This window comes from Buceros rhinoceros, unplaced genomic scaffold (assembly GCF_000710305.1).
Source record: "Buceros rhinoceros silvestris isolate BGI_N320 unplaced genomic scaffold, ASM71030v1 scaffold4780, whole genome shotgun sequence".
In the NCBI taxonomy this organism is placed as follows: Eukaryota; Metazoa; Chordata; class Aves; order Bucerotiformes; family Bucerotidae; genus Buceros; species Buceros rhinoceros.
The window spans coordinates 29,666-51,939 of NW_010388876.1; the positions used below are offsets into that span (position 1 = coordinate 29,666).

At 43.9% G+C, this 22,274-nt stretch overlaps 1 protein-coding gene across 1 annotated transcript in view; it reads left to right on the forward strand.

The window, feature by feature from the left end:
* LOC104489536 (polypeptide N-acetylgalactosaminyltransferase 9-like) overlaps positions 1-19,750 on the forward strand; it is a gene marked incomplete at its 3' end in the record, with an annotated part of 47,312 nt that extends 27,562 nt beyond the window's left edge. The window contains exons 5-6 of the mRNA XM_010131711.1: positions 9,327-9,524; positions 19,633-19,750. Coding sequence (XP_010130013.1) covers positions 9,327-9,524; positions 19,633-19,750 — 316 coding nt within the window. The remainder of the gene's footprint in view (positions 1-9,326; positions 9,525-19,632) is intronic.
* Between the last annotated feature and the right edge of the window lie 2,524 nt (positions 19,751-22,274).

The following is a 22,274-nucleotide window of genomic DNA, read 5'->3' on the forward strand; positions in this document are numbered from 1 at the left end:
CCCCGCCTCCAGACTACGAGTTACTATGATAGTCTTTACTATTGTAGTAATTTTCTAGAAGCTTAAGAGAGGGTTTATTTATTGTCTTTTAAAGCTACCAGATCTCCAAATAATTGCAAGTGTTCTTGTAGGGTAATATCAGCTACTGGACTGAATCAGGGACTGGGGAGAGCCTGTGCTGGGTGCTGTTCCCAGTGCTTGTCCTGCCCAGGCTGCAGCTTCCTGAGCCTTGCGGAGGATTTTGTTATCACTTCATCGAAGGACATTGAACTCTTCCTGATGTACAGTACCCAGAGAAGCTAGGCAGTGGTGTCAGTAAGCAGGAAAGGGTTTTGTGGTTCCTTTTGGGTTTGTCTGGGGTTTTTTTAAGCTTACTGCATCAAGGTTTGCATTAATGTCAGAAAGGGTTGAAATCAGCATAGCAAGAACCTAGGCTACTCAGTAACTGAGAGTGTGTGTATCTATCTCAGAGATAAGAAGTGTTTGCATTTACTGCGTCCTCCCTGGTGTACTCCCTCACAGCAAGTGCACTTAAGTCTCGGCAGCGCCGCTGAGGCGGTCTGTGCAGCTGCTTTGAGACCACTTGGCTTCTGGGGTAGCCACAGGGAATGAATGAGAACAGCGAACGCGCACCAGAAGCATCACGTATGCCTTTGTTTCAGAAGTGTTCCCTTTCTGCTGCATCTTCTGTTGTTTCCCTCAGCCTCTGGAGCTGCTGACAGCCATCTCAAACCTGGTTCTATCAGTTCCCTCCTAGTTTTAATTCTCTCTGCCTGTGCACATGCAGTTGCCTGTCACCTCAATTTCCATCGCATCTTCTTGCTCTAGGAGAAGTCCTTCTGTCTGGACTGTGTTATTTTTTCCCACCAGGTTAACATGACCCCTACTCCATAATCCTACAAACTTGGTAGTCAGGCGGGAGAATCTTGTTTAAGTACAGCCGTTCTGTTGTCCTGCTAAGTCTTCCCTTGCATGAATATTTCTCATTTTCAATGTATATTCATGTATTCAGAGGCCACATGGCTTGCTCCTACTCAAAGCTGTCTATGGATTATTTGTGAGACAATTAAAAAGCAGCCAATTCCTTTACCACAGAAAAGAGCATTAGCTTTCTGTTTGGTTTGTGTTCCAGATAAAAGTCAAGTACCTGCAGTGCAATTTTAGTCTTCCAATCTATGTCTGCTTTACCTGCCTAATCAGTTGGCAGATTAATTCATAAAGAATCAGAGAAGGACTTAATCACTTTCTCATGAAATATGCAGGACTCTGACGAGAAAAAACGTTTTCTTTAAACAACAGTTGTGCCATTTATGGGTGAGCTTTTGCCTTATATTGCACTATAGCATTTTATGGGCTCTCTCAGCATTACTCTCCAGGGACACTTCTTCTAAACTAAAATACAATCTGGTAGGATATAAAAAAAATACTCTACAACCTGGCAGGTCAAATTAACTTTTGAATTATTTATTTTGCTGTGCTTAATTGCTGCTTTTTTGCTTCTGAGGTGTTGAAATGTATTAGCACAGAGCAGATATTTTCTACTGACTTGTTCCCCTTCAGGCTTTTGATAGTGCAAGATAATACTGCTGCTGCGAGAGCAAAAGTGGAGAGGAGTCCCTCTGAAAGAGAGGCCCTTGCTATTAATTCTCAAATGGAATTTAAAATTAAAATTACATGATACTGTATGTGTACAGTTCACACATAAAAGTCTACCTGTCATGCAGTAGAACCTTGTCTGTTTTTAATGGTTACTTAATGTCAATAGGAGTCAACATCTAGAGTTGGCTACCCAGCAGAACCAACAGGTATGAAAATCTCCCGTACATTCCTCTCTGAGGGTGTATTTCACAGTTCAGTTTTCCACTGAGTCTTCCAAAGATTTCAGTATTCCTGCTCTGACTTCTGTATTAGGTCCACCCACTGCGTGTTAATCAGCACGCAGTAACACTGAGTACCGACCATTGCATCCTGGCTGCTAATTGTGTTGCAGAAGATGTAGAGCATTATACAGACTCCTGTCTTTGAGAGATGGGAAAGAATAACAAGACAAGGAGAAGAGAAATTCACTGCATTATATCTGGGAGCAGGAAAGAGAGATAGCAGAGATGGGCTGTTAATTCTCCGGGTGAGAAAAAGGACACATTGAGTGAAGGAGAGCAGAAATCAGTAAGTGAAAGGTAGAGACCACAATATATTAGCAGCCATAAAGAGGGTGCTAGGAGCCATAAAAGAAGACATAATGATAGAGTATTATACTTGCTTTCTATCTTAGGAATTGCTTTTGCTGCTATCACAGAGGTAGTATCAGGCCACTGAACGGAGTTATGCAGTACTGTGGTAATTAAAATTTTGCCAGACAAAGGGGGAGTATCAATAAGAAAGTGGTAGAGTAAAAGAATTTAATCAAAAGATTTCAATATGCCAGAGATACAGAGACAGCCCGACATGAGAAAGAGGACCTGAAATGTGAGCTGAGTATCCATCAGATTGTGCCCCACACGTCCCATTGTTAGGGATTATCCTTGAAGTTCACAGTGTTTTTAAAATATGGAAAGCTGGTATTTTAATGAATGAAGAAGAGCTAAAGGTCAAGATCCCCAGGTCTGTGGACAGTACTTTGCAGGTGGTATTTTATACTGTAACACGTAGTGCAATGTGCTGTAGTGGCTCTAAGCAATGGACTCTCTCGAGAAAGTGTGCAAACAAAAAGGGAATTTGATTTCCTCCTTAATTGTCTACTGACTTGGGTTATCCCAAGTACTCAGAGACACGGTTATGCGTTTGTAGGGCAAAGCCAGAAGGTCTTTGTCCCCCTGAAATCTCCCCTGTTAATATTTTCATGCTGTGTACTGGAAGCCAATCTCTATGGGCAGATAAGCTTCCCATCTCCCCTGTTCAAGCTCAGGTGGCTCTTCTGGGACCTGGCAAGGTCCAGGTGGTTCTTTCCATCTAGTGAGAGAAGTGCTGAAGGTGAGGATGAAACGCTGTTTGCAGTCCTCCTGTGCCATCTCTCCCTCTGGAGAGTTCAGGCCTCTGGCTCCTGCTCAGGACATGGTTCATTGCAGCATCCCTGGTACCGTGCTAAGTTTGACCTGGGAAGTTTTATTTATCCAAATGCAAGGAAAGGACATGTGTTTATTAACTGAGGTTCTTTCTCATGCAAAGCCTCCACCGTCACTTAGGATCAATTTGGTAACTTAATGGAATACGTGTTTTAGATAGCAAAAGGGATCTAACGTTATCTGAGTCAAGAGGGAAGCATGCAACGTAAGCCATGTGGGCCTTTCAGGATCATGGGACAGTGCCAGCTTACATACAGAGAACATGCCAGAAAAGCAATTTCAACTATTCATCTACCTAAACAACCTAGAGTGTTCATTGAAGCATCCTCATTGCTTTTCAGTGGTGCAGAAAAGAGCTATTCAGATTTGGCAGCCAAAGAGCTGATCTTTGTCTCTCCAGCAGGCGTTTATGCCACATTCACTCCATTCTGGCTGGGGGCTGCAGGTCTGAATCCTCCCTGGGCACACAGGAGTGCTGATAGAGATGTCAGGTAGAGCAGATGGAGAATTTCTCTCTCCTCTTAGAGGCTGAGGAAGGGAGTATGAAATTTATTTTTTTTAGTTCTCTGAACACTTATTTACAGGAGAGGCATTCTGCATGAAATATTCCTCAGCTGGTCTCAGTGAAGATTTATGAATGTCAGTAGATCTGCTTGTCTGCATCTGATAAATGTATACGGTCAGTGAAACGTGAGGTAGCGAATAAAGTCAGATGCAAAATAAGCTTTCAGTTTACACAGATTGTTTTTCCTTACATTTCTGTGTTAAGTTTTTACTTCACGGTACCTGACAGTGTTACAGCCAGAGTATAATACGGTGTTAAACCCACTGAACCATAAAATCTAGCAGATGAGACCATGTTGTCTTTCATTTGTGACTCTTAAGGACTCTTCCTTAAGCCCTTGCAAGGAAAGAAAAAGAAATTCTGATTTGTGAAAGGGAGAAAGAAGATTGGATTTTTTTTAACGTTAGTGCTTCATTTTTTTATTAGATTAAAAATCAATCAGTGATGGTGGAGAGGAAATAAAGACATGTTTATCTCAAAAGAGCCCAGAGATTAAGGTATTTGGGTACCCACTTGGGATGGGGCACAATTTAAGAGAGACAATTTTCAATTCAATTCCTGTCGTTTCAGAAAGGATTTGCTTTTGGGCAAATTCAGACAAAGGTACGTGGTAGGTGGGGAGGAAGGAAGTTATGGACAAATGCTTAACACAGTTGTTCTAACTAAGAAGTGAGAAGCGTTCAGGGTCCGCTCCTCAGATGGTGTGTGTTAGCAAAGCACCCCTGAAGCCCACCGGGGTGGAAGAGCTGGAGAGCAGAGGATCCGGCCCGCGGCATGCGTGTCATTCCTCTCACACTGCGTGTGTTGGTTCCTACGTTCTGCCTTTACAAAGTCTGCTTGAAGTCAGCAGGTGTTTTTACATATTTAAAAAGGTGGATTATATAATTATGTGTGCTGTGGAGCTCATTACTAACTTGTTTTTATCTTTTTTTAATCTGGAAGAAGCTGTTCTTTTTAGCATTGTGAAAAATCAGACTTCCCCATTGGCACAAACTCTGGCAACCTGATAAGGATGTAAAACAGCATAACAGTTGTGTTTGCCGTGGTGTCCTGTGGGGTTTGGGCTGCTCTGAATTGGCCCAGTACGAAATACAGAATGCATATATGTTCAGAGAGAGGCTTACAATAGGATTAGAGAAGCCCGTGTGATCACAGTATGACCCCTGCCTTTGCTCTCAATCTTCTTACAGGCTTATTCTATAGTCTGGGTTAAATTCTGCCTTCCAACTCTTCCTAACTCCAGTGTTTATCTTGGGGGCACTTACGCTTTGAGGCCCTACTGGCTTCTGCACTGGATGTTGCTGGAGCTCCCACTGAAGTCCTCATGGGTGCTCAACGTCTTTTAAATCCAGAGTTAATCCAGGAATTGACCCATTGATGGGCAAAAGCATGAAATGCATGAAATGCATGTGCTGCGTTTAGTGATATGCTCAACAGTCTTTGACAAACGGACGCATCCTTTTGTCATGAATTTGCTCCTGGTCAGAGATTCCTTCCACAAAATCCCCAGGAGAGTTTCTGTAAAGAGGAGCCACTCTGTGGATGTTCCTCCCAGCACATCCTTGTGCCTGTGGGAACCCACCAAAATTGTGGGACAGTGTTATGCTCTGCAGAGCTTCAGCCAAGAACTATCAATCCACAAGGCCGAGTCCTGGGAAAGATACTTCAGAGGCATGTTACTGTATTTCTGGAACTGCTTCAGTGAAATAAAACCCAAGTAAAAATACCCTTCAGCCTAGTGGAGGCTATAAGAGAACTAAATTTACTGTCCTTTCTCTTCTGGCTTTAACCATTCACCAGCAATTTATTCCCAGAGAGAGGAGGACACTGACAAATACATATTTTCAGAGAAGATAGAAGGGAGGAACGTCTTATGTCACTCAAATTCCAGCTCAAATTGTCTGTTCAGTTTTTATTAGATGGAAAAAAGAACTGGATGATGTGAAGCACTACCTTTACAGCTGAGTCTTTATTTAGTTTACTGAAATCCATCATGTCTATGAATATGCCTGGGAGAATTTTTCCTCTTGCTCCAGTAAATAACTTGTTAACAATATATGCCACTCTGTGCCCATAAAGTGCGTTGACTCAGATACAAGCTAGGAACCTCATATTTTTGCATCTGTGAAAAACAGAGATGAATCTCAAAATTCACATCTGGCTTATGGACCTAATCAGGCAGGGCTGAATCCTGCCTCACTGCCAGCAGTGGCCATGCCGAAAGGAAATACTCAAACAACATTTTGCAGCTCATCAGCACAGCATATTGAACATACTTGGACTTCAGCAACCTCTCCCGCTCTGTCCTTTTAGTTGTGGGAGCTGCCAGGAGCACCTGACTTCTGCAGAAGCACAGCGGAAAAAAACAAGACAAGGGGGGAAAAAGACAGGGAAAAAACACTGGTGTCTATGAAGAGGACGAGTAAATCTGCATCATAACGTAGCAGCTTAAAATTAGAAATTACTAGGTAAGATTTAATCATAATCCTTTCAAAAACCTGAAGCAATTAGACAAAGCCAGAATTGCGAGCAAAGTTGACAAAGGATTTGATGAATGCGCAGCTCAGCTCACAGACACTGAGACACCGTGTGAGCCCATGGGCCTAATAAGGCCACTCCAGGGCTCTGCTTTGCTAGCAAGGAATAGCAATAAAAACCCCTCATATTTCATGGATTATGTAAAATAAGCCATGTACATACAGCCCATTACCCAGTCCTGTTCAGGCCTGTAGTTCTTCCTCGTTGGCTGTTACCTAGGGGTGCTGGCAGGCAGAAAAGCCGAGCTCGAGCAGTGTCAGTGGTGCAGAGGGCATTGGCAGAACCTGGGGTTTGAATGTTCCTCTAGACCTGAATATCCCGTTGCTGTTTCCGCTATCCCTGAGCGGGCCAGACAAGCTGGGAATCAGACCCAAACACAACAAATCTGTGCACGTATGGGAGTCACTGGGTGTGATTGTGCCCCGTGGTGTGCACCAGACCTCACTGGAGGATGTAACCCCTCTGCTCTGCAACTTCCCCACTGCAGCGAACCTGCTGAAGCAATGCCCAAGGACTTCAGCAGTGGGCACCTCCCAACCGCAAACACCTCCCAAGGGGTTTGGTTTGCAAGGGAACTCAGAGTCAGTTTTGTAATAAGGCTTGTGCTCCAAGTGGACAGTGATCTGCTCCAAGGTGATTTTTGGTCTCTGTGACCCCGAAGAGGAGAGTTCTTTTTCCACTCAAGCAATCAGTGGCCTGTCATTAGTGACATTTTCCCCGCGTTGTTTGGTATTTTGAAAGCCTTTGTTTCTGAGGGCAGAAGGGAGATCCTCCTGCTGATATGGTGCACGGGAGTCACACAGCCATGCGTGGAGGCACCCGATTCCTGATGGAAGAGCAGTGCCTGGCTGACATCTCCCTTGTTCTGCTGTATTTTCTTCTGCTGCCTCTAGGCTGATAAGCAGAGATAACATTGTGGAGAGAACAAAGCAGGTTAATTTTTTCTGCATTCTTCCCTGCTTTATTGGAGTTGAAAGCGTTTTTGTGCCGTGCACCTACTGGTTTTTAGAACAGTTAATCTCATAAATATAATCTTGTATTAATAACAGAAGTGGCTTATCCTGATTTGGTAGGTCACATTGGCTCTTTATGTGGGTGCAGGAGTGTGGCCTAAAGACCGGACAAAATGCCATTCTGAACCCTGTACTGTCCTGTCCTGAATCTCTCTCAGTTGTTCCTTGTCTCACCCACAGAAAAAATGAACAATCCTCTTTGAGTCTGATGTGCAGTTCTTTAAATGCCATGCCAAAAAAAAGGGGGTGGAGTGAAGAAACAACATATGATCCTGCTGACTAAGGAAATACTTCAAAGCCCAAAAGGAGTTTCACCTGAGCTGAAACCACTGTGCCTCCTCGGGGCTGACACGCTTCCATCATACCAAAGGTCTTTGGTACCTTGCAGGATGGGGCTTTGACAATAGAAGTGCTGCACCAAAAATTGCAGGTGGCAGGCAGCAGTAAGAGAGACCTCAGGCCATTCCAGTCATGAGGGATGCATTGATTTATTCCCAGAATAAATCAAGTAGAGTATCAAAACAATATATATTGCATATGAAATGAACATCTCTTTTATAACCTGTCTGGCCAGCGGGAATTTCTGCAACTTGCAGTGTCATTCTTCACTTGCCACCATGCTTATGATCATCCTTTTTAATAAAACTTCCACGATCTGTGAAATTGGCATTCAGCTGATAAATTCAAATGTCAGTTGTCTAGAGGAATCCGAATAAAACTACTTTACCTCTGACTTCTCTCCAAGTGAAATGCTGTGACACCTTTTCCTTTTGTCAGTTGTGCTCTTATTTTACACGGTTTTGATATGGTTTATTTGCAGTAAGTAGCTCATCATCAGTTCTGAAGGGTTTCGCTGAGTCTATGTATCTTTCTACTGATGTGGGAGAAAGAAAGCAGTAGGCACCTCATGTAAGCAACATGGAGTCTGTGTACATAAAAGACAAATATTTGGGCTGTATTAAAGACAGAGAAATTGCTGTCTTCTAGCAGAAGAGATCAGAAAATTTATGATAACTCAGCTTGAGGCAGTGAAGATTGAAAATGGAAGTGGAATTTATTTCATAACATCCCTTTCTATTGGCCTACACAAGAAAATACATGGTAACAAACCAAATTTAAGATAAGAAACAACGTGAAAGGTAACACACTTGAAACCACAAAGGAACAATTGCCTTTTAATCACCAACAACAGAAACATGGGAAAAGATCGGTGTTAAAATCCTGCTGCTGCTGTGAATGGAACGACGGCCACAGCAAACCACTGTTCCCTTCAAGACACATGTGAGAGCTTTACAAAATCCTCAAAGCTTATTTCAAGGAGAAACACAGTTACAAAGGAGTGAAGCGGTGGCTGCAGCTAATACTGCTTTGAGAAGTGCTTTCCACCCTTCTGTAAGTCTGCTGCCTCTTTGCACCAGTTTCCCTGTAAAGTCACAGCAACTTCGGGCTGTGGTGGTCAGAAAAGAATGTTTGCACTGAAGCTTTTTACTTTTCTGAAACGCTTTGGGACGTAGCTTCTGTTGAAAGCACATTGATGTTGAAAAGCTTTTTGAAATGATAGCCCATTTCATGTAGTTTGCTGCCTTTTGCACCATCTGGCAATTGAAATCTTCTCATCACCAAAGAGGTTTTAGAAGGCATAATGCAGCCACGCTTGTCATTCAAACTAGATCTGATGGGGTCAGCCCTTAGGAAACAAGATTAAAACCTTTGAGTAACCTTCATTCAGCCCCTGGTGTGTGTTTTGTTCTTCAGGCCTCATCAGCAAGAGCAGTTCTTTAATCTCTACCAGGCATCCTGGTGGTGTGGCCCTTAGGAGACCGTTTAGCTGCTCTTGGTGATAGCGTCTCTCAACACTTGCCCATTGCGAAATGAATTGACAGTCTCTAGGCTTCAAAATCAGTCTTCGATAAAATTTTGTGTTGTTAAACTCTGGTACAGCTTCCCAAAGGTGCTGTTGCTATGCGAGGTGTCCCAGACCAAGCTGCAGCCTCTTCAGAGCCTGGCAGTGACGTGTGTTCCACCCGCTGTGCTGTCCCGCTGGGTCACGGCTCGCAGTATCTGAGAACTTCGCTTCATCAGGCTCCAAAGCGGGACCTGGGATTACTGGATGGTTGTAAAACATTTTGCTGTTTTTATTGTTCTCAGGGTGGAACCTGCACTTACGCGGATCAAAGAAGATCGAAAGCGGATCATCTTACCAGCGATTGACAATATCAAGTACAACACTTTTGAAGTGCAGCAATACGCCAACGCAGCCCACGGCTATAACTGGGGCCTCTGGTGCATGTACATAATCCCACCGCAGGACTGGCTCGATAAAGGGGATGAGTCAGCTCCCATCAGGTAAATCTCCCGCGTGCTGTCGTTGTGGTACTAGCAATGTTTCCATCTCAGCCGCCTGCCGAGGAGGAACGTCAGTGCAGCAAAGCTCTAGGCTTTGTACAGGGATAGCAAAAGGAAACCGATGAAAACCGACGGCTCTGCAAAGCTGTGGGTGCGTGTGTCGCAGCTCAGAGCTGCACCGCGCTGTGCACAGAGGTGCCCGTGCGCTAGCTGTCAGTGTGTGCTGCAAGCTCACGTTGTAGCCCGTAGTAGGGCAGCAGGATCTTTTCTGGCTATGCTTTTGTTTCCCAGTGGACTCTGGCACGAGTATTAAGCCAGTGAAACATTGTGTGCGTGTGAAACAAAGGTATTTTGTCTGTGGTTACAAAGAGGCTGGCTTGATTTTCGGTCTGTAGGCAGCACTCTTGGCCATCAGCCCAAACCAGAGCTTCCCAGGAACACTAGCAGGAGATGTGTGCGCTTTGCCTTGTTCAAGAGTTGCTCCTTTTTTCTGAGACCTTTGTACGTGTTCTGAGTTTTCCTACTGGATGAATTTTAAAATTAAACTGGATCATTTAGTCAGAGTGTCATTTTAGTTTTCTCTATAAGGGAACATTTTACCTTACAGGACTGGAATTTTCTAAGGAAATACTGTTTCAGGAATTGTGACAAAGTTTTTGAGAATTGTCCCTGTGGGAAAACAGGAACCGATACGAAAGGAGCTTTATTTCCCCTTCATTTGAAAATTCACATCTCCCAGCCCCTCACTCCAATGCAGATGCTTGTCTAAGTGATTGGTTGGATGAGGCCATCTCAGGATCTGTCCCTCATAGAAAGAGGAATATTTTAATCTGTATCTGAGCAAGTGTTATAAGCTGTACTTTGGTTCATTCTCATGCCCTGTGACTGCAAAACAGAGCGTTATGGTGACATTAACCTTATTCACTACAAGGCAGCACAGTCCATCACTGACCCTTCGCTCAGCCTGAAATTATCCCGAATTGCAGGAAAGTAATTACCTGGGAAATCAGCGTTCTTGGATAACGTGGCCTGCTCTCCTCACATTGTTTTAGAAAAGCAGATGTTTTATATCTATTTCACTCAGCCTTGAGAAATCGTTTATTGATGAAGGAAAATTAATCAACTAAAGCGTTCATTTCTGATATCAGGGTTTCAGTCTTTCATTCCTAAAAGGCTTTGCACACTTCATTACTTCCAGTTGATATGTGAAATCACTGTATTAATTTTCACGTGAGTTGTCCTAGAGACAATGATCACATGTCGGATATGACTGAACTAGAGGTTAAACCTCAACAAGTTCTTAGACATAATTTTCAGTGGTGGTGGCTCATGCACTCCCTAATGTATGGAAGCTGCATCTGCAAAACACTTCTGGAAATTCAACTACAGACCTGTTTAATAGAAAATAAGGTCTCTCAACCCTGTAATGCAGAGATTAAAGGGTTTTTTTCAGAAATACAGGTCCTGATTTACTACGAGCTTTCCTCAAGTTTATTTTCAAGCTCTTGCCAGGCTTATACTGGCACTGGATTGTGCTGATACAGAACTGAATAAGGTCCAAACTCAAGCACTGAGTAGTGTTGAAATCTGATGTACATAAATAGCTGGCCCTCAGAGCAGTGATTTTATCCTTAACCCAAGTGAAGAAACACTCCAATTCACCAGAGCAAAAACGGTCCGGAGACAGATGAGTCAGCAGCGCGAGGAGAGCACCCATCCCTTGCTGACAGATACCAGGAGCACCGAGACATTGTGATTTCACAAGGATCTCTCCTGTAAATTATTAATGACATGCTCTAAAATGCAACCTCAAACCGTGAACGCTTACCTGTGTCCCTGGGAACACGTGTGCTGCAGGCAGGGATCTAGGAGAGCAGAGCATCCCATAGCACATCGCGCTGATTTCTGATGGGTCTCTGAAGCAGTAGCCCCTGGATGGATTTGCTAAAGCATTTGGTTGTGCTGTTTCATGCTGTCGTGTTATACTTGCCTGCAGAATTACAGGGCAGTTTTGTGGCTTTTAAGTGATATGGCAGCATAGGGGGAAGAGTGAACACGTGTTATTGATGAAAAGGATCAGCAAGTCTGTACTTAGGACTGAGATTTGAAAGCACCCACATTTGAAACTTGGTGCTGTAAAAAAGTTACGTTTTTCCAGAGGAAGAAGTGACACTAGTGAGCAAAATTCCTGAAAAATCTCCATTGGTTTGGTACAGATTGTTGTAACCGGCTTTCCAAACCACGTACCGCAGCCGTGATTTCTGTTGCAGTCCAGTTTGCAAGGCCTGCACACTGGTCCGCGCTGGTGGTGTTTGGTGTCTGTTCAGGGCATTCATAAGGTTGTAGGACTGTTCATCAGCATGAAACCTGCAAGGTCATTTAGTCCTTTCTGACACTGCCCCTCTTAAGGCTTTCTTTGACACTGTCTTTAGCAAATAAGGGGTTTGGTTTGTGTCTCTCCGTGTGTTTCGTGAAAGAAAAGGCTAATAACTAATAACACCGTGACTGGTTTTGTGGCTGGTGCAGTGAATACTTCCTCCCAGATCTCTAAAGGGAATAAAGATTTTCAGTGTAAAAAAAAAAAATGCATACCCTGTTATCAGCGAGGATCAGAGCCTTGGCGTTTCTGATGTTGCATTGAATGAATTTATATCATCGATCTGCAGAATTGGGTGAGACTTTCACAGTGTCCAATTCCTCTTTTTGTCTGGGATTACACAACGGAAGGGCTTACTTCTTTTCTCAGAATTTTTCTATTTGAAGCTTGATCCTTTACTTTCTTGAACACTAACAGTGGTGTGATCCTACTCAGAGCCTTGCTGGGAAGGAGCAGGAACTGTCCCTCAAGTCAGTGGGGCACTGTATAGGCAGTCATGTCAAGCGCACACCATAAAATGTCAGAGCAGCTGCTGTGGTCCAAGAGGCAAAGGGGATGTGGCCTTGAAGTGCAAACAAAGGTAAAGAAACAGCAAGAACAAAGTGTCAGATTTTGTAAAGATTTCTGATACGGTGTCAAGTCGGTTTGTTCTTTTTTCTCACGTTAATACTCTGAAATTCAGAACAATTGATGTTCCCTGAATCAGCTTTTGCAGACAATCCATTTTGTATGTTTGGCATTTGAGATGTAAGATGCCTCTAAGGTGGAGAGTTAAGCCAAGATTTTTACTTTGACGTGCTGTTTCCATCACATCATTTTCCCTTTGTGTTCCTGAGAGCATACTGCCCAAAAATGTCCTTATGATCTGGCAACAAACTGTGGAACAAAGGATCCTATTTCAGAGGGTTTCTAATGAATTCGACTATGGGTTGAAACAAGCTGGGGCTTTTCTGCATGCAGAAGATGCTACTGGGTTTTAGAACAGCAAGGAAGGTTTCTGGTATCCTGAGCTCTGGCTCATCTTCCCTCACCTGCCGTGACTATGATGGACTGCTCTGTGTTTGATTTCTTGATCAGCAGCCACTAACATTAGAGTCGTTAGTCAGCTGCACTCAGCCAAGCGCTGCACAGCATTCCAGTTTATCTTCCTCCAGCAGCACTGGTGCGTTTCATTGTTGCATATGTTCTCACTTACTGCTTTAATATGCCATAGCTCGGTACCAGTAGAAATGTGTATGTTTATGCACCGAATCCATGGAAGGCACATGTGCCTTGCTGATGTATTTAAATTAGCGTCTGATCTGGCCGGAGTGAAGCGGTGTGTGCTGCCTGCTGTGGCTGGTAGGGTGTGTGCCCACCTCACACACAAGTCAGGCCCCGTGCTGGTCCGTCACAGCGATGGTGATGCAGCTGTGTTGGGTCTTCACTGCCCTGGGAAGAAATCTGTCTGTGTACCTGAGCTTAGGAAGGGGCTTATCTGTAAAGTCTTGCAGGATAAACCACGCATTCACGTGATACTGAAACTGGTGACTGTGTATTGGCTGATTATGGCCATCTTTTCAGTTGCTGGCTCACAGGAGTAGTTTCTTTTTTATTTGTCCAGGTTCTGATAGGTATCCTGCCTGTTCCAGAAACCTTCCGTGGGGCATCAGAGAGTTATCATGCATCCCTATTGCCCTGCCTTTCCTAGGCAAGTGTTCTGGGTTGCTTTTTGCAACATGCTGTGCCTCTCCAAAGGTATTAATAAAACCTTCCCATCATTAAGCATGTCAGCAAGCCTGTAGCTCCTGAGCAGCTAATTTGTCCTTGAGTTCTGATCTCACAGCCTGGTATGACTCTTCCAGAAGACGTGAGTTGTAAGAAAACATTAATGCTTATGCAGGTACCATTCAGGTTTCCCCACTTACCTGCCAGGCTGAGGGTGAGATGCTGCTTCCTGAATCAGAGAAACATTCTGCCAGAAAAAGTGGAAAAATCAAAGATATGTTGTGTGATGTGTCATTTGAATCTCTCTCTCTCTCTCCTTGTATATCTACAATATGTATATCTATGTTTATATATTTATTTATAGTTATATTTGTGTTTGTATGTATATATTTGTGTTTGTGGGTCACTTGTCCTGGAAATTGGACTTGTTACATGCTCTGAAAACTGTTTCAAATGTAACCTGATTTCATGTATACTGACCTTAAATCAGGGGGAGAAAGATGAGTAAGGGAGAGGAAGACTTAGAGTATTGCGTGCAGCGTATCAGAGTAGTGCTCATCCCTTTCTCCTCCGCTTGCTCTTGACAAAGACCCCAGGCACATCCTGCAGTTGTCAGAAGAGGGGAGAGGTATGCACCTGGCTGGAGAAATGGATATTGGTGTCTGCTGGGGTTTTGCCGACAGAGCTGTGCTCCTGGAAATTTCGCTAAAACAACATAGTCACAACACAGAGCTACAGCTGGTGCCTTTCATTGCTAGCCAGTGCATCCTCTGTTTGGGGTACCCCATCCCATAGCAGGCACTGCCCTCTGCCATACAGAGCTTCTCTTCCCTCGTAGCCACCGCACCGTACCTGCTGCAGCAGCTGGAGAGGGGGAGTGTTTACCACCATGAAATGCTACTCTCTCTGCTTCCTCCCTGTCCCCAGGTAACCATCCAGAGCAATGTCTCTCTCACATCTCCCTTGCTACAGCCATGCCATCAGGTCATTTCCACAAATTGACTATGCTGTATCTTTCTCCAGTGCAGAATCAATACTATTCTACGCTGCGTTTTGCGGTTTTAGCTGCAAAGAATATTTTGCTGTGTTTCCCACATTATCCTTTGGATGCTGCTGTTGATTATAATTAATGCTTACAACATCCTCAGTTGTGTCAAAGAATATTCCACAGATCAATGAAGTTTACCAACACCTTTGAGATGTTGGTATAAAATAGTACATCTCTAATTGCTGTTTTGTGATGCCTTCCCTCTAAAAATGCCACTGTTTTACTAGAAAGTGCATGACTTGAGGAGGAAGGTTCTTTCAGATAAAGCAGGCACGGTTTAGGTTAATATGTGATACTCCAAAGCTTCCAGAGCAATGTCTCTCTCACATCTCCCTTGCTACAGCCATGCCATCAGGTCATTTCCACAAATTGACTATGCTGTATCTTTCTCCAGTGCAGAATCAATACTATTCTACGCTGCGTTTTGCGGTTTTAGCTGCAAAGAATATTTTGCTGTGTTTCCCACATTATCCTTTGGATGCTGCTGTTGATTATAATTAATGCTTACAACATCCTCAGTTGTGTCAAAGAATATTCCACAGATCAATGAAGTTTACCAACACCTTTGAGATGTTGGTATAAAATAGTACATCTCTAATTGCTGTTTTGTGATGCCTTCCCTCTAAAAATGCCACTGTTTTACTAGAAAGTGCATGACTTGAGGAGGAAGGTTCTTTCAGATAAAGCAGGCACGGTTTAGGTTAATATGTGATACTCCAAAGCTGTGAAGTCCTGAGGGTGTGCTCCTTCTCATTTGCTGCCCCTCGCCTAGTGAGCAGTGTTTAAGTTGCTTTTGGTCCTATGTCCACTTCTGGCTTCCAAGGCAAGTCTTTGCTGCACCATATTAAAATGTAGATATATTGGAGTTTTTCAGGTACTGGAAAAACCCAGCGATGTCAGCCAGGTGAGGGTCTTGCGATTTTGGGGGACCAGGTTTTTTGAAAAATGTTTGTAATGTGTCAGGGTAACGCTGTAGTCCAGTATAAAACTATCCACCTATATGCTTAAAGCATTTTTAGAAGTGCATCTTCTCAGAGTCACTTCTGGACTTCTCAGACTTTTTACCCCGTATTATTATGTGTGCTTCACAGATGGAGAAACAGAGGCAGAGGGAGGTGACTCACTGAAGACCAGATGAATGACAGAACTGGGAATAGAGTCAGGGTTCCCCAGCTCACAGCCCCGTTCCCAGCTCGCTGGGCTGGGCAATTGCATTACACTTAGCTTACAGCTGGGTCAGTCAAAGCACGGGGAAGTTTAAGGGCCTGGGCTTGACGAGGACTGAACGCTCAAAACTCTGGTTGAGCCTGATGGAAGTGTTGAACGTACATAGGCAGAAAATTCAACGTTGCGCATCGTAGGCAAGTTCTTCCATCACGTCAGGATGCAGCCAGGGCAGAACCAAAGGCTCCTCAGCAGCCGTGCTGCTGTGCAGAGCAGCAGTGGCTGCAGGCAGGCAAATTCAAGTAGAGAAAGGCACTTGCAGGGGCAGTTTTCAACTACCTCCTCTGAAAAGCTGGATGGGGTTCCTTCTGCCATCACACCGCTTATGTTACTTGTTTCTGAAAACATTTTTTTTTTTTCTGAATAAGCCATATGAAGCCTTGTGGAGTATGTGTTTGATTATATCTAATGAGAAGAAATAAAACCTTGAAGAGAGAGAGGGAGTCGCAAAGGCAGTCCTCAGTGGCGTTTGTCTGTGAGTGATGATTATGTAGTTGCATCTAAAATGTATTTCCCACCCCGTTCAATTAACAAGTCAGTGTTTTAATAGACAGAGCTGACAGCTGCACAAATCCATCTTCCAGAGAGAGAGATTCCCACACCTGAGAGCAGCCTGCGGAGCCTTGCAGTACCGTTCCTCATTAGGGAGGAAAGCGAAATGTCCTCATGGGAATGTCCCACCACTGTAAGGAGCTGCCTCCAGAAGATTTTTCAGGGAGCTGGAAACGGAAGAGTGTAAACCCAAACTAGCAGCACAGTTTTGTAAAGCTGTGCTGTTCAGCCGTCATCCCGTGAAGCCTGCATTTAGCTTTAAATACATAAAAAGGAAAATGAAGAAAGTGGTGTGTGTTTCTTCCCCCCACCTCCTTCCCTTTTTTATCATGATGAACACTTAAGAAATACTTAGAAATTCCCTCAAAGGCTTGTTTAATTTCAGAGCTACTGAATTCCCTTTCCATGGTCATGTCCTTCATTTATTCCAGTTTCTAGACCAAATTTCTTCTTGGTAGTCTAAAATATGGGTTTCAGTCATACAGGATGTGCCAGTGGGATATACACGGTGTATGTCTGGTCCTGTGTATAGGAGAGCTCTCGGCCTCTTTAGGCAAGTCTGTCTTCAGGCGTGGCTCTAGGAAGCAGGAGGATGCATTTTGCCAAATAACTTGGATTTACAACAGCCATCCATCCTGCAAAGATCCTAATGTGTAAGTACATGCATCAACAGAAGACAGGTGTGTCCAGGCAGGAGGACCCAGGACCATGCCTGGTTTTCATGGAGCTCTGAGACCACTTATAACTAGAGGTGGATTCAACAGAAAGTCTTCACAAATAACAGCACCAAACAGAGAAGTGCTGGAATTTATTGCACACATGAAACCGGGGCTGTGGGGTGTGGGGAGATGTCCAAGCGTGGAGGTGCCAATGGTGATGCTGCTGCAGTTTCTTTGTAGGGTTTGTGACACCTGGCCTCAGTTTCCTCCAGCCTTTTTGACTGAGTGGGTGCAGGGATGGGTGGCTGAGAGCCCCACTTCAGTCCAAAGTCACCTGTCAAATCCTATGTTTGCCTTTGCAACCTCCATTGAATCTTGTCTCCCCAGCTCCTGATCCAGCGAATACATCTCACTCTGTAAGGGTGTAACACGAGAGTTAATCAAGCTATTTCAACTTCTTTGTCAGAAACAGTGCCGATCAGATGTGTTTCTATCAACAGCTGCCTTTTTCAATTATGCAGAGAAACGTGAGAGGGATAGTGTGCACTGCACTATAGGCTTGTAATGATCTGAGAGGTTGCAATAGCTTTCAAACGGAGAAAAAGTGCAAGGGAGAGAGGCTGAAGCGATACCAATAATGCCAGTGCTACAGCAGAGTCCATTACGGACAGTAATAGCAGCGCTTCAGCAAATGAACCTTTTCCAGGCTACCAAACAGCTCCTGCCATGGGTTGGACTGTGTTCTGCAATGTTGGGATATGCATTAGACCCAGGAGCAGAGGATTGTTTTATCTAACGGTATCTTTGCTATTTGCTTGAAGCCTTTTTAACCTCCTGCTGTAGAAATGGTGAACTGCTGATGAGAAAAAGGACCTGATGTGATAACACCATTCCAGCAGCCACCTGCTACTACCGGTGGATCTGGTACATGGATAGATGGATAAAAAAAAGTCTTCATTTTCCCAGCCAGGGCAGTTTTTCACACGTGTACGAATCTGCCTCATGAATATGTTTCTCAGATGTCATAGGCAAATACCTCGTGAATAGCTTTCTGTACCAGTTGAAGAAATATGCAGGTATCTGGGACAAGAGAGATTTCACAGTGACAGTATGACATTAGTGCATTACAAAGGAGACGACTTAAAACAGGGTTTAGACCTTTTCCATCAACTTTGTTTCTATAGGGCCGTAGATAAAGCATTCTCTATTCTATGAGAAAATAGGAAACTGGCATAAACTAGATGTTTTCCTGATTTTTTTACAGTTGCACTGTCAAGAATGATGGTCCAAAATGACCTCCCTTTCGATGGCAGAAGGAGCACAGCTCGTTCTTCTAAGTCAGCTCCAAAAGTGTTCAGTTGCTCAGAAGGTTTTACAGTTTTCCTGGTTTAGCAGTCTGGTCTGTCGGCACCCCCCTAAAATGAGGGACTCTGTTCCCAGGGCCTCAGCACATCTTGTATAATCGACTGTAGAGTGACTCCCCCGATCTTGCGGTAGGCAGCGTGCAACCTGCAGCCAAATTGCAAGTCAAACACGGAGCTGCAGGCTCTTGCTGGGTTTCCACCTTAAAGTTAGTCAAGTCTACATTTTTAAATTGTGGGCTCTAGTAGTAAAACCGATCTCCTGTGTTGAATTTTAAAGAGGTGGGTAGTGTGACCAGTCCGGAGATGCAGAGAAAATGTGGACAAATGAAACTAGCAAATGTCACTCGCTTGCACTGCATTGAAATAATGCTTGTGTTCATGTGGTAAATGACGTCAAAATGTGTTGTCCTGTCGTGCTGCTCAGTGACGGGTTTCAGATTGCTTTGTAAAGCAGAGCAGAATCATAGTTTTACACAAAAGAAATTGATGCTCGGAGAAGGGTAATGATGTACCTGAAATCACCCAGGTGGTCAGTGGTAGATCTGAGGGCAGGTCTCTTCTTCCGATAATTTTTCCTTTTTTAAAGACTGACTCCAGCAAACTGTAGAAATGTTAATCGTGGAACAGCTTCACAAAAGCTGGAATTCGTCTGCTGGAGCTGACTCCAGGAAGTCCCTTGCCAAACTGCACGCCATGGTTGATCCGTGGCTCTCAATATGCTCTTGCTTTTAATATGCGGGTAAGGGGAGTCCTCATTTCTGACAGGGCTTAAGGGGGTTTTCTGTGTATTAATCTTCAAATAAAGTTTTGTCTAGTTCTTGTGCTACTCTGTACGATGGTGAGCTTCATCTCCAGCACGGATGTTCTATCTATAAAAAGAAGGCAAAACAGCGTGATGCTTCACTTGCACGGAGCACTTGACTTCCTGTCTCGTGTCTGTCTCACAGACGGCTGGTCCAAGGGTGTCTGGCAGTGTGATGGTTATTTGGATGGTCCTGGTCCCACAAGGTCCTCTGTCCATTGGTGGATGAAATACAATGTGATTGCACACTAATAGATAAATTTAAAATGTAAACTTGAAGACTAGGAACTGTTTTGTCTGTGTAAAAGTGTTTTGAGGTGGATTCTGTAGTAACTAAGAAATGATTTAATTTCTTGCTTTAATCTCTCTGTGCAGGACACCAGCCATGATTGGATGCTCGTTTGTAGTGGACCGAGAGTACTTTGGTGAGATTGGCTTGCTTGACCCTGGTATGGAGGTCTATGGAGGAGAAAACATTGAATTAGGCATGAGGGTGAGTAACAAAGAAGAGACTTTGTGCCACGTCCGTTTGCAAAGAAAGCCAGGGAGCCCGTGGCCCAACAGCATCGCTGTCTGGCCGATAGGCTATTACTCTGAAGTAACTGATACCGCATCACTGTGTGCAACGGACAGGATTGTTCCTGGCCTCACTGGCCTTCAGAGAACCGGTAATAGTCAGAAATGTAGTTTATTGGTTCGTTCTGTCAGTGTCTGAACCCAATGAGACAGATTTCCCCTTTCCCTGTAGCTCTGCTTGTGCAAAAAGCTGCACTGAATCTTCGTGAGCTCATTGCACCTAGATGATGTCGTATGCTTGTGGCCTTGCAGCTGCAGTACCACCAGAAGACCTAAGGCCGGGCTGGGAGAAGTCAGTTCTAATGTTCTGCACGCCACACATGACAAATGCTGTGGTATTCTAAAACTTCAAAGGTTGTGCTTATAGAACAAGAACAGAGCATAGGTATTCTATCTGGTGGGATAGGTCAGTGCGTTAGTGTTGGCAGATGACTTCATGCTTCTGGACCTATAGGATCTTTGGTACTTGTGATCCTTTGCCCTTGTTTTCAAGTTGGTGTTTGCCAGTCAGCCCTTCTGAAGTCCAAGGAACACGTCTTTGCTTAGCATGTGAGAATTAGGCCACTTAATGTTGCATGAACACAGTTTCCTCATTATAAAGCTGACTGTTTAATTTTTTTCCTCTTGCTCTTTACTTCCTGTTCATAGTAACACGTCCCTGGGGCATGCGAAGTGCTTTTTAAAGCATATATTCTGATCATGGTGAAACAGTGAACATCAAATCAGTCCATTCTTTATCAGACTCTTTTTTTCTAAAATGGCTACAAATTCCTTTGCACCAGTGGGCTGAGGAAGAAGGTCATTGCAGCAAGAGTTCATTGTCACGTATGGGTGTGTATTTATTATTCCAGCATCACAAGAGGGACGGGGTTTGTAATGGGACTGTGTGAACACGCTGCTTATACTTTAAGGTTCAGAATTCACCTGGGGGACAGAAAAACTGCTACCACAAATCATCCAATTTTCCTTAAGAGGGTCAGGCTATTACCAGGATTGTGTGAGCTTTCCTTTATCATTGTGCAGGGCTTTGAGCTGTTTGAAACTTTTTCCACATGGCTGCTCCCAGAATAGATTGAACACTCTGGCAAAACTCTGGCGTAGCTGATGAATAAGCCTCCTAAGAAATCTGAAAGCTGTCGCTCTTCCTTAGATGAGAAGACCTTGCTGAGTACGATTAGGGCTTCTGGTAAAGAGAGGTAAAGGTCTTAAAAGTATTATGAAATGGCACTTGCTTGAAGAGACGAGGATTCGAAGTGAGCAAGGACAGGCTTTCAGGGGTGGGGAATCTGTTAAAGTCTGCAGAAACCTAAGATCTAGAAACCAGCTCTCATTCTTCGGGATTTTTGGTTTGGATTTTGGTTGGAGTGTTTGCCCTCTGAAGAATAACTAACCCTCCTGTTTGACAGAGGCTTTAAGAAGGTAGAGGGGCGTGAGTTCGTTCTGAAATGAGCTGTATGTCCAGAGCATGGCTCTGTTACTCAGTTTCCAGCCGGGATCTCACAGGGTAGGTAACACACAGTGTCTGCCTCCTCATTTGCAAGTCCTACACTTGATCCCCTCCTGTGTGTCTTTCAGAGGTGTCAGGAACTAGCTGCATGAAAATGCGCAAGAGCCTTCTCCCTTCCCTCTAGGATATTTATAAAATTGCTGTGAGTTTAGAAAGGTGGTTTTTTGTGGGTTTTTTTTTTAACTCCAGTATCTCAAAGTAAGTTGCAAAAAATTGTTCCTTTCCCAGGGCCTGGTGCACTGACCCACGCAGGGGGTTTGGCATATCCCCTACACCTGCACAGAGGGATGCTGTTGCCCATGTGTGACTCTGTTTGTGTGGAGCAATGAAAGACAGGACAGGGACAGAATAAGTGAATGAGTAAGGAGCAAGAAATACTATAATAATAAATAATAAAATGGTGGGGAAGTGGTGGCATGCATTTGGCTGACCCTGTGTAGTCCCTGTTTAAAATAACTGTGATGATAATCCTTTACACTTTTTTGCAGACTGTTACCATGTTACTGCTAAAACGAAAGGGATTAGGCTTGGAGTGTCTGAATTAGATTACATTGCATCTAATGAACCCTCGTTTAAATTGTTTTAATAAAGTGAAATAGGGAAAGTCAGTGAAACTAATGAGCTGATTTGGGAGGATACTATTTGATAACCCAGCTAATCCCCCTTAAATCTATTGTCTATTAAAAAATCATCATCTTGGATATTCCGCTCTCAGCTTTTCCCTTTTCTGAATTCCATAGATTGAAATATTTAAAGAGCTAACCGAAGTGATTTTCTGTATTGAGTAGGCAGCGTATGAAGTGACTGTGGCTACTCGCAGCTATTGAAAATACTTAGGGCTTTGCAGCTCTTTTTTTAACTCGTTATTTTTTGTGTAAACTTCATATTGGTTAGAGCTGCGATATTCTCCTAACGAGGCAGCTTTGCAGTGAGG